The sequence below is a fragment of the Wyeomyia smithii genome, chromosome 2 (assembly GCF_029784165.1).
Source record: "Wyeomyia smithii strain HCP4-BCI-WySm-NY-G18 chromosome 2, ASM2978416v1, whole genome shotgun sequence".
Taxonomy (NCBI): domain Eukaryota; kingdom Metazoa; phylum Arthropoda; class Insecta; order Diptera; family Culicidae; genus Wyeomyia; species Wyeomyia smithii.
This window is the reverse complement of record NC_073695.1, coordinates 221,614,322-221,631,195: the sequence shown is the minus strand read 5'-3', so window position 1 is coordinate 221,631,195 and position 16,874 is coordinate 221,614,322. Positions and strand designations below refer to the sequence as shown.

Below are 16,874 nucleotides of genomic sequence, written 5' to 3'. Positions count from 1 at the left end.
TATATGAAGAATAATAAGTTTAATTAAAATCAGCACAGAGTGAGTGCAAATGCAACATGAACTTTAACTTCGCAAACTCTATTATTTAAAGATAGTAATTTTGATTAGATTTTGATATTAAACGAAAACATTTTTTTTTCGGCAAAGATAGATAGAACACCTGCAATAAATGCTTAGAGGTACAGATAAACAAACATACCTACCTTCGTGTAGGGCAAAAACAGTGTGGGCGTTTTGAAGGAGAATGGCTCCCGCTGGTTGTACGACCGCACCTTTGTGGTGAACTGTTCGAACTCGGGCTGTGGCTCGGATGCAACCACCACCAGGAGGCTGCGACCCCGCAGCAGAAATTGGTCCATCTCATTGCAATTTTTGTAATGGGAAACTCGATCCGCCCGCCAGAGGTACTTTTTGGATTCTCTGGGGAATGATAATTGCGAAATAATAAATGAACGTAAGCCACGGGAGATTTTTCGGAACAAAAGTTTCAGTCTGAACGGTTAACACACCTGATGTTTTCGTTCGGAAAGAAGAATTGTTTTCCAGTAATTAAATCATCGATTCAATAGAAAAAATCATCGACATGTCAATGAGGTCAATGATGTGTTGGAAATAAAATTTCCGCCAACAGAAAAAACAAAAAAAAATATCAAAGGATCGTTATAGGTCGGAATTATACATAATTCTAGAGTTTCTTTACCTTCACCGCTCGTAAAAATATAAGCGTTTTGTTGTGGCATTTTGCACTAACCGTCAAATTTTGTTAATTTTGAATATTATTTTAGTCTGTTTTTTAAGTAGGTAGGTACTGAAGATAGGCTGAAGGTTTTTCCCAACTTTTGGTAAAGTGGATGTTAACACATTTTATTTTTGTTCAAATTCTATAAATTTATTAGAATTTGTCAGAAAATTAGGTTAGGAATTTACATATAGAATTTTAACGTAGAACTACGTCTCACTTTAATTGCATGCTGTGGAAAGTGTTACGAAAATGTGCCCTTCTCAAATGTATACTATGTTACTATCATTAAACGGATTTTGATCAACAATGTCTTTATCGAAGGCTGAAGGTTGCTCAAAACTTGTGGTATAATAATTGGCATATCTCTGCGATTTTTAAGTGATAAATTAGTGAAAAGTTGAGTGGAAAATTATCAATTGTATTCCAATTTCGCAACTTTCAACCAAACACGTTGTATAACTGCAACATGTTTTGTAATATCGTTTTCAAGTGCTTGTTATATTACTTAATATTGCCCAAGCTTAAAATATACATATTCAACCAATCTGACTTGAACTTGAAAGACTGTGCGAAAATCAATCGATTATTTTGTTTTGATGGCCATGACGAGACGACAGAGTGTTGCGATGTGTAATTCCGGTTGGTTTGGGCACACCGCATATTGTAGCGGTAATATATATTCTCTAGAAAAGCAAAAAGTAGAACCTAATCCTATAGCGCCTTCCACTCTTTTCCTAGCTTAGTGGTGCCTTTGGAACAACTGTTTGAATGAATGACACGCAAAATCTTACATTTTCAAAAGTTATGTAAAGTTTACTTTAACAAAAATTGAAAGACTGACCATTTTTGGTAAGAGATAAAGGAATCATTTATTTGGCAAAGTTGTAGAATATGTAAAAAAAGAAACTTTGCTTAACAAACAAAGTTCCTATCTTTGTTGAGTACCGAGTTACAAAGAGTTGTAAACTTTAATAAAAACTTTCTTTTTCAATAAAAAACAGGTCAAAAAAATAGATAAACCAATTATCATAAAAAGCTCATTTTTCTTATATTATTCATGAAGGCTACAAAAGATCAGCTACACACTGCTGGTTGTCTGTTTATGAATAGATGAAACTAGACGTTTCTATAGGCAAAAGATGTCATTTTCTGCTATTTGTTTGATTTTTTGGACCACGAGTCATTTTTGAGAAGCTCGTATTGATATTTGAAAGGTATTGATGGTTACAAATATGTTTAGAGCCATAACGGTTTGTTTGATCGGTGTGACGTCATCGACGAAGTTGTAGATAATAGTTTTGTCTTTCCGAAAAAAACATACACACTAAAAATATTATATATTTTTGGAAAAAAAGTTAAAAGAAAAATTAAAAATTAATTATCTACAAAAGCTCATTTTTTAAAATCTAATCTAAGTCTACAAAAGATTACCTAATCAGTGCAACCGGTCCGATCATGGAGAAATCAAGAAAAAAAATGTTATAATATTTAGATTTTTTTTCAATTTATTTTTCACAGTGCATATTTGTTATGGGAGGGGAAAACTATTATCTACAACTTTGCAAAAGACACTATACCAATCAATTTTTTTATTCATCGATACCTCTTTAAAATAGCATTTTTCAATAGCTTCTCAAATATGAGTCGTGTTCCAAATAAATAAACAAATAGCAAAAAATGGTATATTTTGCTTACAGAAACATCTGTGCAAAGTTTGAGCCAGATAAAAAATGCTCGATTAAATTGATTCCCCGGTTTTTTTGTGGAATTGCTCTATAGTGTCTTTGGCAAAGTTGTAGACAGTAATTTGTCCTTCCAGAAAGAATTATACCTGGTAAGACAAAAAATATTAAGAGAAAAATACATCATTATAATCTAACTAGGTAGAAAAACTCACGTTTCAAAAATCTGATCTTTTTCCTATGAAAACTACACACTGTGAGCTAAAAAGTAATAGTTGATTGGAATTGGCCAAATAAAAAATTGACATTTGTCAAAAAAAATAATATATTTTTCAAACTTTTTTACAATGTGATTTTTTTTCAAGCACAAATTAGTTTATCAAGCTAAGTTAAAAATTATTGATTAGCCTATGGTGTATAGTTTTCAAACAGGTAGTTTTTCGAGATTTTAAATTTATAATTTATTGTGTTTTTTCCCACCTTAATCCTTTTGTTTCACGAAGTATATTTTTTCTGGATGGATAAACTGACTTTTCACAACTTTGCCGTAGACATTATACCAATTAATCCATTCTAGTCTTATTTTTTTTCCTGTTTTTGGAAAATTTTCACTTTATTGTATCTTATTTCTCCACGACAGATAAAATTTTTGATTAATACCTTAAAGTCTTTACAAGAAAAAAAAAATTGTTGAAAATGAGCTTTTTGAGGTGATTATTAAATTTTTTTTGTGTTAAAAATGAAAGTTTGTTTACACGGTGTATATTTTTTCCAGAAAGACAAAATTATTATCTATAACTTTGCCAAAGATGACACATCAATCAAAAAAACCGTTCTGGCTCTAAACATTATTCTTTTTTCACATAAATCATTTTCCCAAATTCAATGAAAAATTGCCAATACCACAAAATAACATTCATAGCCTATAGGAATAGGGTAGGGAACGGCTTAAGCAGTAGCGCAGAAGAAAACAGGCCTCAAACTCCTGCATTTTGATCAATATCGACAATTTCAATGATGGCAACGAAAACTTTGATTGTCAAGCTGTCTTACTAATATAAGAAATACCGTTAATCACAAAGAAATCTGCGAACAATTGCAATTGAAACAAATCGACCTATATTTCAGCCATTCAGGAGCCAGTTCGGGTGCTGAAAAAAACGCCTGCAAAACAGATGGAAACTGCTCAAAATAGGTTCGGGGTGATTGGAATAGTGTCCCTCGATTGGTAACTTTGATTGATGATTGTTAAAGTTTGCTAACTTATAGTTTTACAATCTGCAAACAAGTTCTGACAGAGAAAACGATAGAGAACAGATTGGTACACTACTGTTTGAGTTTCACCCAACACATTTCGAGTATTTCGTCTGAATACACAGGCGGTTCCTAAAGCTGCTTAGAATATGTTCCCTACCCTATCTGTGCAAAGCTTAAACCAAATTAAATATGATAATTGAAAAACTATATTAAGATTGGGTCATTTTGTAGGGACTGGTAGTAATATTGTAAATCCGCACTTTTTCAAATTACATTATTTTCTCAGTTTCGTGGTGTGATGTAATGACTTTTTATTTTATGTATAATAAAAATGTACGAAAGATAAATATAAACGTTTCCATGCCAAAGGAGTTATCTACGAATATCGATCATTTGTGATTTAAATTAAACTTTGCACACGTATTTGACTTATTGAACTGAGTATTTCCCACGTGAGGACAATTTTTCTAGAATCAAGAGTATTTTCTTCAAGAGTTTAGGGATTTTGGCATAAGGTTTTTTTTTCTAAGCATTGTTGCTCAGACATTTCTGGTTGTACAAATAAAACTGCCTAAGAATGAATTCTGAGAGACTAATAATGTTTCACAATAAAAATATAAATATTATTATTTTTTCACTTATATAAACACGAAGCTCTAGTTTAAAATGGATGTGTTGTAATTGAGTTGATTTTGTTTTTAATTTGTTCTGAATAAACTTCAAGTTATAACGAAACATTTGGTTAAAATTGCGCGTGTTTCTTGCGTTTCGGAGATGCAGGTGTGATAAAAAAAAAACCTAAAAAAGTACAATTTATGAAGCTCTGATTATCCCCGTTCTGTAATCATCGTCTCTGGAAGACTAAATCATATAATGACTAGTAAGTTATACCTTGAAATATTGGTTTTTACTAAACCAAGTTATTACCATGAAAATACATATAATAAAATACATAAAAAATATCCCTGATCTAGCAATCCGGGTCCAAGCATTTTTCTGTTAAATAAAAACAATTTCCGTTGAAACTAGACTACTGTTTTAAAGTTAAAATCGATTCAAGTTATATTTGTTTGATATTGGTTGAGTAAAGAAACTGCATTTGAATGAACAAATTGTAATTGATACTTCTTTGTAGACCCTTTGTTTTCGTAAAAACAGACTCAGCAAAATTGCTTCAACCTTTGAATTTTGCTTCAAACCAGCATTTTACTTAGAAGGGAAACATAGGTAAGGTGCTCCCACAGACCGTTATTATAAAAAAAATGCACCAAAGAATCTGAGTACACCATTCGAATCGTTATGACTAGGGATGTTACGGATATCCACATCCGCATCCGCAAATGCGGAACATCCGCATGATAATTGACATCCGCATTCGCATCCGCATCCGCATCATACCATGATATTGAAAAAAATATCGCCCTATGAAACTTTGTAGAAAAAATTTCCTTGGTGTTTTTACTGCTCGCTAAAATAACGTTTGCACTGGGGAGGGACATAGTCATGTAAAATAAGCGAAATAAAACACAAGGGATGCTACGGATATCCGCATCCGCATCCGCAAATGCGGAACATCCTTAAAATCAGATTTTTGTCTATAACTTTTTCTGTGATTGTTAAAACAATAAATTTTACAAAATCTTGAGGGAAGCTAAGTTGAATGAATAAAATCTTAGAACATTTTGCATTGTTTTGACCATTACAGACAAAATTATAGACAAAAAAACTGATTTTAATGAGGGGTGTGTCACAAAAAAGCTCTATTTTGTCGGGTCCAACGTACAGATAGGACATCGCAGCATTCAACAATTGTTTTTCTTCTAAAATTTTCCACAATTTTGCTGAAGGAAGCAATCTGGTATATATAAAAAAAAAATACATATTTTACCCGACTGTCAGGTGGATTGATCGGAAAACCAAAAACGCCAAAAGTAAGGCCTTGTTCTATGAAACAATATCGCTGAAGACATTGAGTACATAAAATCAATTTTTCACAGTCAAATCCAAAACAATCTCGATTTTTCGAGTTTAGTCCACTGTGCACTGTGGGATTTTCAAATCAATCTTCCCAACAATTGTAAATGTCTTGAAATGTAACCCTTGGGATGTGTAAAAGCTATTTTGTGGAAATTATTTCTTGAAATTGTGGTTGAAAAACGAGCTTTACAACAAGTATTTCGTCATTTCTGTATCACGATCATGTACTTCACGACCTTCAGAAGGGCATTACTGAAAAATGTACTGTACGATGATTTTGAAATTTTGACCAGAGTATCTGGACGTCAAAACAAATCGAATGGTGTAGTCAGATTCTTTGGTGCATTTTTTATATAATAACGGTCTGTGGGAGCACCGTGGTGGCGCTTTGCTGCTTTTTGACATGGCAGTCAAAGGGAAGTGTTTGAATCTAGTATTTAGAGTGGTCTTATTGTTTTGTCCGACCTATATGTTAAAAACAAAGAAACTCTACAATAATGATTTAAATATTTTTAAAACTGACTCTTTTTGTTCGTATGTTTCCGTTATATCTTATCTCACTAGAATTGCTGTAACACATGATATCTTTCGTGGTACATCTTAACCAACCTGTCATCAAAAAGTGGATAAAAAATGTATTCTTTTGCATATTTGGTAATTTTCAAATAAGTACTAAATAACTCTTGTTTTAGACGACATGAATCTTAGATTTTACTCTTTTTTATGTAAAAGAACATAAGCTTTCAAATGGCGCAAAAACTTCTAATGTAGGTGGGCGGACACTTAATCAAAAATCTAAAACTGCAATATGGCAGCCAAATTAATAATATGGGCTCTTAAACAAACATAATTTGAATCGTTTTTAACAACTTCATGTAATCATGGGTCTGGTCTCAATAGGAATAGCTCATATACTAATGCCTGTTTAATAAGGTTAACATAAAAAAAATTAAGGCAAATAGTACTGAATGTCCTCAATATTTTTCCGCTATAGATTTAAAAATTACATCCTTTGGATTTTATAATTCCGATTTCAATTTGTAAACTATAATAATAACTGCCAAGAACAATTCTACGGAAAATCCACACACCGATTTTAACAACATCATCGGATTGAACCCAATCAGTGAGATTTCTAAAAATTATTAAACATCAAAAACCCAATTTTGTTCATTTTAGGACAGTTTTAAAATGTCAATAGAGCAAAATCATTTCAAATCGCCTGGAAATACGCGAAAATTTAATCGACCATTTTTGATTTGAATGAAACTTTGCACACGTATTCGGTTTAGCAAACTGAGCATTTTTCACAGGTGGAGAGATTTTTTACACCCATGAGTTACATTCTAAAAGGGCGTATGCCTTTTGGCATAGGTTTTATTCGAAGCATTGTAGCCCAGAAACCGTTGGTTGTATAGAAAAACTGTCTGAGAATGAGTTGTAGCGAATCGAAAATGCATCATAAAAAACATACACTGTACAAAAAAAAATTTTTTGACCAAAAAAATAAAAATATACATTAAATTTCAATTTAAGAAAAAAGAGTTGATTTTTTTTTAATTTTTTTTTTTTTAAGAAACTTGACGTAAATACCCAACTTTAAAAAAAAGGCCAGGATGGAGAAGTGAAAAATTATTTTTTTATTGTAGATTAATTTTTTTATGAAAATTCTAATTCAAACATTTTTCAAAATATTTGTATTCTGATGATTTTGAAATATGCAGAGAGTCATTTTGAATCAAAAAGCTCTTGGTAGTAAACATTCTAAAGGCATTAGTTTTCGAATTATTTCTAATTTAAGCTCGAAAAATTATAATTATTTAGGAAAATACACGTTTTTCTTAATTTGTCCATGGTTCTCCAGCAAAAACTATACGTTCATTGGAATGCTTGATCAAAAATATACAATTCATTCTTTGACAACAAAACGATTGGGCGAACGGTTCTCAAGAAAAGAGTTCAGTGTTCTAAGTGATATAAATATATATAGGAATCAAATATTTATTTTCGAGTTTTATTATCTTATAAACATATTTTTTTATGACATAGATACTTTACAGAACTAGTTTCACCTTATATTTTGTATACATCATAAGTAAATGATTCGTCTTCTTTTGAAAACAGCTTCGTTTGTATCTTATTTCCTGAAATCGTAACAAAAGAGTAATACTTTTGTGTGGCAGCTATTATTATAGATTTTTTGAAAATATTGCTCCATTCTGTTACTCCTTGTTCATATTCTTCATATGATACCCAACTAAATGACATTTCTGATGAATTTTTATTACTTTTCTGAGTAGACCAATCATACAGTTCTTTTACGCTTGTAATGGGATGTTCATGTTCTTTAGCTAAACTTGCATTTCCTGCCATTTGTTTTAATATGCCACCAATTGCATCGCATGGGCCTTTACTATGAGAAGTCGCATAAAAATGCCACTCTGGATCGACGTTATATTTTGTTTTGAACATGCAAAGACTTGCAAAGTTGGCAGCTCCATCAGACATTAATATCGCTTTTTTCGCTTTTTGGCAATGAACACCTGAACCGCAACAGTATCATGATGGAGTACTTCCGATATTATGATGAAGCTGATATTCTTAAGTGTTCCATTTCTATTAAGTGCTTGATGAATGGTGGCTTGACTATCATTCCAATAACTACACGAATCACAAATCGATAAAGACTCGATAAATAAATCGAAAAATTGAACTTGACTGTTCAATATTTTTAATTTTGCAATAACGTTTTCGTTTAATTTGCGTAAGCTTGATGAGCACCGATGATCAGGAAAGGGTTTACAGCATTTGGGCTTGGTGTATTCCATTTTCACTTTATTCATCTTCACAAAATGCAAACTGTTACTAACACATCTGGAGTAGTGCAATCGTATTTATATATGAAAACAGATATTATAGGTTATCCAGTAGTTATTGGTTGCGTACTTTACAAACAGTTATTATTAGTAAACAAGTAGGTAGTGTTGCACGACAAACATATTTTTTTATAAAACATTCGGCAAGGGGAAACGTGTAGGTAGGCTAAGGTTTAGCGCTCGAGTTATTTATCCAATCGTTTTGTTGTCAAAGAATGAATTGTATATTTTTGATCAAGCATTCCAATGAACGTATGGTTTTTGCTGGTGAACCATGGACAAATTAAGAAAAACGTGTATTTTCTAAAATATTAATAATTTTTCGAGCTTAAATTCAAAATAACTCGTAAATCGATGCCTTTAGAATGTTTACTACCAAGAGTATTTTGATTCAAAATGACTCTCTGCATCTTTTAAAATCATCAGAATACGAATATTTAGAAAAATGTATAAATTAGAATTTTTATAAAAAAATTAATCTACCATAAAAAAATCATTTTTCATTTCTCTATCCTGGACTTTTTTTATAAAGTTGCGTATTAACGTCAAGTTTCTCAAAAAAAAAAAATAAAAAAAAATTCAACTCTTTTTTTTAATTGAAATTTAATGTTTATTTTTTATTTTTTTTGGTCAAAAATAATTTTTTTTGTACAGTGTATATTTTTTTTATGGTGCATTTTTAATTCCCTACCACTCATTCTCAGACAGTTTTTCTATACAACCAACAGTTTCTGGGCTACAATGCTTCGAATAAAACCTATGCCCAAAGGCATACGTTCTTTTAGAATGTAACTCATGGGTGTAATAAATCTCTCCATCTGTGAAAAATGCTCAGTTTGCTAAACCAAATACGTGTGCAAAGTTTCATTCAAATCAAAAATGGTCGATATTCGACCATAGGTCATTTGACGCGATCTTGCTCAATAGTATAACAGTCATAAAATTGGAGTATTGTAGTAATTATAAAAATAAAAAACGAAGTCGCACGACTATAAATTATTTTTAGGGCTAGAAAGATGATACAAAAATAATATTGATTTAGTCAGTCGAGTTGGTAACACGTTCTTACTTGTTAATATGTAATTAACAAAAATATTAGTGTGCTGATACATAATCAAAAATCGCTAGCACGGAATAAAATGCAATAACTAACAAAATTTTCTTATAGAAACAATTCTCCCTAGAAAATAGGAACCTATTCACATGTAAACGTAACAATTGAAAGCAATAACTTTTCACACATTTTAGATGCATGCCAATTGAAACATTCACCAGATAAAACACGAGCTTTTCTGGAAATCCATACTAGCGCCTCACTGACTGACCCTAATCGTACTCAATTATACTCACTTCAGCGAGTACGTCATCATGTCGACGAATATCACCAGATATTCACCCTTTGCGAACAGCTGCATGGCATCCATCTGGGTCATCATGTCCACCAGAGCGTTGGGTGTGCCCAGAAACACGTAAATCCTGGTTCTGTTCATGGTATTCTGTATTATCTGTTGTGTTATGATGAGACAGAGAGAAAACAAAATATTAGTTTCTCGAGCTGCCCCTCCGGTCGAAGCTACCAACTAGGTAACGGCAAAATGCAAATAATCACACGAATGAATGAATTCAACTGAAAACCTACAAAGGGACTATCTGTTTTTACTATGCTTAGATGTAGGTACTGAAGGTGAAGCAAAAACGAACACGAAACAAAGCCCAACTCTAACAAGTGCCAGCTAGAACCGTATGCACTACGCACAGTTCTGGCACCTGTTAGCAGCAGGAATGGCGCGGGGGTGACTTTTGAGGCAAAGCTGTTTACATTTAATTATTTATGTAATAACATAATACCGTATACCAATATCCACTACGACAACAGTCCAGATTGTTTTCGCAACACTTGTGGTTGTCAATAACTTCCTCCACGTGATTGACTGTCAGGTTGTTAAGCTGTGCTTGATTTTCCAGCGAAATGGCGACATTTTTCCACATCTCCTCATGAATAATGGAGAACTTTTTCCACCCATAGTACATCAGCAGCGAGATGATGGATTTGGTGACCTGCAAAATTACTGGATGAGAACGTAACCAACAAACAGATTGATATTGTATTTGCATAATTGGTTTCGAGAAGCCAAACGGAAACTGGTCGACGATGATTGGATTTGTGCGTACGTATAACAAAGTATTATTTGCTGTCCATCGATTTGGCACAGCAACGCACAAAAAAATCGACAAATGCAGTTAACTCTAAAAGAGAGGTTAAATTTGTTTGTCTTGAACCTTAGTTCTGTATTATTCAAGCAATAACGAATGGAATCAAGAAACGGATCACAATTAAACCATGACTTTGTATATTTGATTTGGAGGGCTAGGAGCTAAATTTGGCAAACTTGTGCGATAACTATATTTAAATCAATTGCAAAAACTTCAAGATCCAAATTTATTTGAACTGCTCTTTTCCAGGAATAATGAACGAAAGCATGACGCGATGTAAAACGTAAACAACGTTAGGATACTTTAAAACTTCCGACAATAAATCCTTGCCCTATCGAAAACTTTATTTCTCGCATTACATGTTTCTTTTTCCGTAATGATGAAAAAATCAACTATAAACTTTCGATACACGATGGAAAATATACAAAAGTTTACCAGTGACTCTCTCTACTTTTAGCCTCGTCCACTGTGTCCCCTCAAAAATATTATCATATCTAATTTTCATTACTTTCTACTACCATCACAATGTTGTGTAAACACTGATCCTGTAGTTATAAATAAAATTAATTTTTCGCTCGAACTGTAAGAAAAATATTGACATAAATAATTTCCGAAGTTGCGTAAAAACTATTAAACAACGACACGTAAAGCGATAAAAAACTTCGAAATTTGCATCAAACCAATCACTATACACAAAATAATGTTACTTTAAAAAGAAAAGGAACGCTACAGAACAATGAGATAGAAATAAAATAAATGAAATAATTCGATTGAAAGAATGCAGAATTTGACGAAATTTGAAAAAATAAGTTTGAATATAATAAGCAATTTCGAAAAAATGCAACTATTTAAATCGATAATTTTTAATTTCGCTGAAATGAGTTATAAGTGTCATTTTGAGCTATTAGTAATGTTTTTGAATCATGACGAATTTTTAGAAAAGGTTTATGTAAAAATGGTATTGAAGCTAGAAATGTGTAGTTTTTGGTAATTGAAAATTGTAAATTTTTTCTCATTTCTCTATGATAGAAACACCATCACTGTAAAAAAATAATTTAATTTGAAAACAAATAAGCTTTTTACATAAATAATTTTAATTTTTTTCTACCGTTATCTTATATTTTTTTACACAGTACATATTTTTTGAGGGACAAAAGCACTATGTACAACACTGCCGAAGATGTCACACCGATCAACAAACTGTTCTAGCTTTAAAAATAATACTAATTGCACAAAAAGAAACCCTTAGCCCATAAGAACATCTGTGCAAAGTTTTAGCCAAATCAAAAATAATAATAACAAAAAACTATTGAACATTTTTTTTTTCAAATTTTATTTTTAGTAAAAGAAACGGACAAAAAAAACAAAATACAAATTCTTAAAAATGATAAAACACAAAAACATGAGAAAAAAATAATTTTGAAGAAAAACTAAATCACACAACAAATGAAAGTAAGAGACTAGTGAAACAGAAGTTTCAAAACATTGGGCAAATTTTAATAGAAAATTAGTGTAACACGAGCCACAATAAATTCTATACCTTCATGTAGATGCAGTAAAGGAGGTTACAAATTTTTAAAAAAATGAGAAATTGAACATAATTAGAAACCTAGCCACAGCATTTTGTAACAGCAAAAAAAGCAGTATGGAGTAACTGCAAAAAAATTGAAAAAAACCTAATAAAATCTGATTCGATATGCAGCAGACATAATTAAGCCGGACAAATATAAAACAAAAAGTTAGATTGATAAAGGGCAATAAATTGGGCATAACAAAGACAGATTTATATCTAGGGTAGATGAGCCAGTAATAGTGGGTGTATCAGTAATAGTGGTATACCAGCATTTAGCGTTACTAAGCCATTTTCCGGGATAAATATATATTATCAGATAATTTTTATTGATTTTGTGGAAATATGTCTACGATTTGGTAAACTATATTGGTTTGAAATCTAGTTTAAACACTTTGTATTTATTAATTCATTCAAGAATGAAAAAACAGCAAGTTTCTTACGCGATTTGTAACGCAACAGTGAAATTTCGTAGCTTGAAATATCAATGTAAACACGATTTCTGTGGCAAAAATCTTTGTAGAACTGTTCTTTACTATTTTTCTTTCCATAATCAATCGAAAAAATCACAAATAATCATGAAAATACTGAATAAATTTAAACTCCACTATAGGAACAATTCAAGTACCCCTGTTCCAGTAATAGTGGTAGTGCTCTAGCTAACATTCGAGGTTAGGTTTTAACTTAGCAGATATAAACAAAATGTGGTGCGCGAACTACTTTCGTGTGTAAATCTGACTCTGGTTCACACAATACAGTCCAGTTACTATTGCTCTTACATTTTGATATTATAGGTAAGTTTCTATTTCACCTTACACCAGTGGTAGTTACCGCCAAAACGCAAGGATATATAACAGAGAAAAGAGATGAGAGAAAAGCTGAAAGCTGATGAGATGCAGAAGGATAAATTTGAACTTCTTCAAGCTTCAAAGCTTTCCAAGCGCTAATGTGATACAGTACAGTGATTATTTACTGCTGATTTTCTCTGATTTGGACTATTTAAACAATTGTTTCATGACCTGTTTGTTTTTATTTTATGTTTTCATTATAACATTCGATTTTGTCTTTTTTTTTAGCAGACACAAAGATCAAAAGTAGAGTTGGGTAGAACTACCGGAAAAGATCCTTCTAGCATTGCGAAGTATCATCTGGAGCAAAAGAAGTAGTTTTTTTTTATCTCACAACTTTTTCACCATTGAATTCAAAACGAATAATCACAGCTCATGCCAGACGATTGCCCACGGTGGAAGGAGAGGTTTGGAATGCTACCTTAGAGCATAAAAACAACTAAATCGTAATTCATTTGCTGCCGCCTATGAAAAAATCAACTACCACCATTACTGGCACAGTTTCCACTATTACAGGAACATTGCCTCCATAACTGGAACATAAGATTGTACACCAAACATTCCAAACTTAATAAACATATACAACCTGTAATTGTACATGACAGTTTATGATATTTTGTATCACACCAAAGAGAAATGGGTTTGATATATGCGATATGAATATTGATATTCCGTTTTTAAAAAACACTGGTGCTTAGACCCTCCATTACTGGACCATCTACCCTACAAAGAGTTTCGAAGAAACAACAGAACAAGAACACAGGTGCGGCCATAAGGCTCAGACTGGAAAAATAGCTATTTGACCATTTCTGTGATTTCTGTTCCCCAAGCCTTTTCTAAAACGCATCAAAAGCTCCCACCCACTCCGACGCTAACGTTAACCATGCGCCTCCTTTCACTATTGAATCGATGGAGACGCCAAACAACCATTGCCCAACGTTCTAGAGAACGAGTTTAGGGTGATATTTGGATGTAGAGCTCAATAGCAAAATTCAAGAGATAAACTTTCTTCTACAAAATTGTACAGTATGATGGAGGGCACATTTTTGTGCAATCACAAAAACCAAAGACTGACCAAAGTTTCGATGGAATCTAGCATTTAACTTTTTTATTATTGTAGATAGAGTTGAACCGTGTTCTACAATGTTAAATCTCCATCAATTTGACAATACTTTGTGGTAGATTTTTTTCCTATTTTTCAAAATAACCGATTTAAAGCTAATTTACTAAGTCACAAGAAAAAAACTACAGGTATGGCCCTAGAGCTCATACTGTAACAAAATTAAATATTATAACTATGAAGTTCGAAACATAGCTTCACACCTTTTCAATTAAAATTGTAGATTTTATTTTAATCTATAGGACTTTTTTATTTTTTATTTTTCCCAAAAATAGAACGAAATAGAAGAAATAGATTGTTTTTTTTTTTCAAACTACACAATATCGTTTTCGTACTTGAAATCATTAAATTATTTCATAAATTATTTCATTAAATTATTATAAAAAAAACTTTAAATCGGTTGTTTTGAAAGATATAATTTTTTTCACAAAGTTGCTCAAAATTAACGGAACACCAAGATTGTAAAACAACCGTCTGTTCTGTCGAAAGTTAGATATGTATCTGATTTCATAAAAAATTTCGGTAACCCTAAATTAGTAACAACTTCATAGAAAAAAGTTTTGCCTTTCTCCTAGAAAGGTGTAGCAATCACTGGCAAAACCGAAGGTATCAAAGTGCTCCAAAGGGCCGAATGGCATATATCACTCGACTCAGTGTGACGAGCTGAGCATTATCTGTATGTATGTGTATGTGTGTGCGTGTGTTTTCTCAGAGATGGCTGGACCGATTTTCATGAAATCAGTATCATATCGAAGGTCTAGCTGCCCCATGAGACCCTATTGATTTGGTTTGACAATCGGATTTTTACTTTGCCTGTTATGTTTAAAAACGTGAAATCCAGCTATGAAAAGAAACATATTATGAAGACAATTTAAGCACACTCACTTTTCTCAGTGATGGCTGAACCGATTTTCACAAATTTATTGACAAATGAAAGGTCTAGCTGCTTTATAATACCCTATTGAATTTCCCTGTTATCGGACTACAACTTCGTCTGTAATGTATCAAAATGTGAAAATCACGAAACTTCATTATCTCAGAAACTATACAACCGATTTGAACAATACCTACTTAATATCAGATTACGAGCTAGTTAGGGGTTAACTGATGAATTATTATGATTGAACACATAGTTCAAAAGGTGTGAAAAAAAGGTCATATTCGAAATAGAAAAAAATCCTACTACGAATGATCGAATCTCAAACGATATTTTATCGAATGATATACAATTTAGTCTATAGATAATCGAGTCCAACCTAAATATAAGTACAGTGACGTTTCGATTATACCACGATAAAAAAAAACTCGCGTCATATATTTGAAACATATTTATTTCATGTTATTTGCATGTGTGAATGTATGTTCATATGTGTTTGAATGTTATGTTTTAAATGTTCGGTATAGTTTCACTGTTGGCTACCAAGAATTTGTTATTTAGGAGATTTTTTTTTATTCTCGCTTATTTTGCATCGGTCAAGTTCCGCCACTGTTGTTGTGCCGATCACCGACGCTCGGAGGACGACTCCACCCAGGACCCTGACTTACGACCCGTTGAATAACGGACCGGCGCTAACGGCTTTACTTCCTCATGCGATGGAGGGCGTGATCCCAGAGATTTTTCGCCTCAGAAAATCTCCCGGCGTCGGCTAGGATTGAATCTAGACCAGTTGGGTTGGTTGTGAGTAGATCACCGTTGGGATTCGAACCCAGGCGTCGAGCGTGGTTGGCGGGGACGTTACCAACCACACTAGGGCCCCGCCTTAGGTGAAAATTAAACCAAGCAAATATTATCAACATGTATTTTTGTCTGAAAATTGAAGTATTCGTGTGAATCTATTTTAACAAATAATAAGTTCAAGTGAGAAAGGCCTGGTCTGACCGCTAGGTAAATAAATTTAGGTTTTTTCTAAAAAATCCGTTCCATAGAACGCTTTGCAATGGTTACTTGGCGTCTCCATCGATTTAACAGTGGAAGGAGGCGCACGGTTAACATTAGCGTTGAAAGGGGATGGGAGCTTTTGATGCGTTTTGGAAAAGGCTAGGGGCACCAAAAATCAAAAGAATGGTTGAATAGCTATAATCTTTTATTTTTTCCTATTTGAGCATTGAGGCTACACCTATAGTTTTCTTCTTGTTACTTAGTATAATAGCTAGAGCTATCAGTTATTATGAAAAAATAGGAAAAAATCTTTTTCTACAAAGTTGCGCAAAATTGACGGAGTTAGAACGTTGTAGAGCATCGTTGAGCCCTATCTGTGATGATAAAACAGAATCGAAACTTTTGGTTGCAGTAGCATTGCTAAAAATATTCAATGTTGAGCTGTTCATCAAATCTTCAATCAGTTTAAGGTGAAAATTTTTTTTCTACAAACATCCGCATCTTACAGTTTTCAGAAGAACATTTCCAGGAAAATTTGCTACAAATATCATATATCGATATATTTTTAGAAGCTGACTGGACATATCAGGAGAAAAGTTTCAAAAAATTGGATTTTTAAAATTTAGAGCCAGAACGGTTAGTTTGATCGGTGTGATGTCTTCGTCAAAGTTGTAGATAATAGTTTTGTCTTTCCGAAAAAAATATACAT

At 32.5% G+C, this 16,874-nt stretch overlaps 1 protein-coding gene across 3 annotated transcripts in view; it reads right to left on the bottom strand.

Annotated features, from left to right (window-relative positions):
- LOC129721767 (receptor-type guanylate cyclase Gyc76C-like) overlaps nucleotides 1-16,874 on the bottom strand; it is a 151,124-nt gene that overhangs the window by 17,884 nt on the left and 116,366 nt on the right. For 2 of the 3 annotated variants that reach the window (XM_055674691.1, XM_055674692.1), the window contains exons 5-7: nucleotides 10,383-10,592; nucleotides 9,885-10,039; nucleotides 204-420 (exon numbers count right to left, since the gene is read on the bottom strand). In XM_055674691.1, coding sequence (XP_055530666.1) covers nucleotides 204-420; nucleotides 9,885-10,039; nucleotides 10,383-10,592 — 582 coding nt within the window. Of the gene's footprint in view, nucleotides 1-203; nucleotides 421-9,884; nucleotides 10,040-10,382; nucleotides 10,593-16,874 lie in introns of those variants that run through there. The other variant, XM_055674693.1, reaches the window with a different exon arrangement.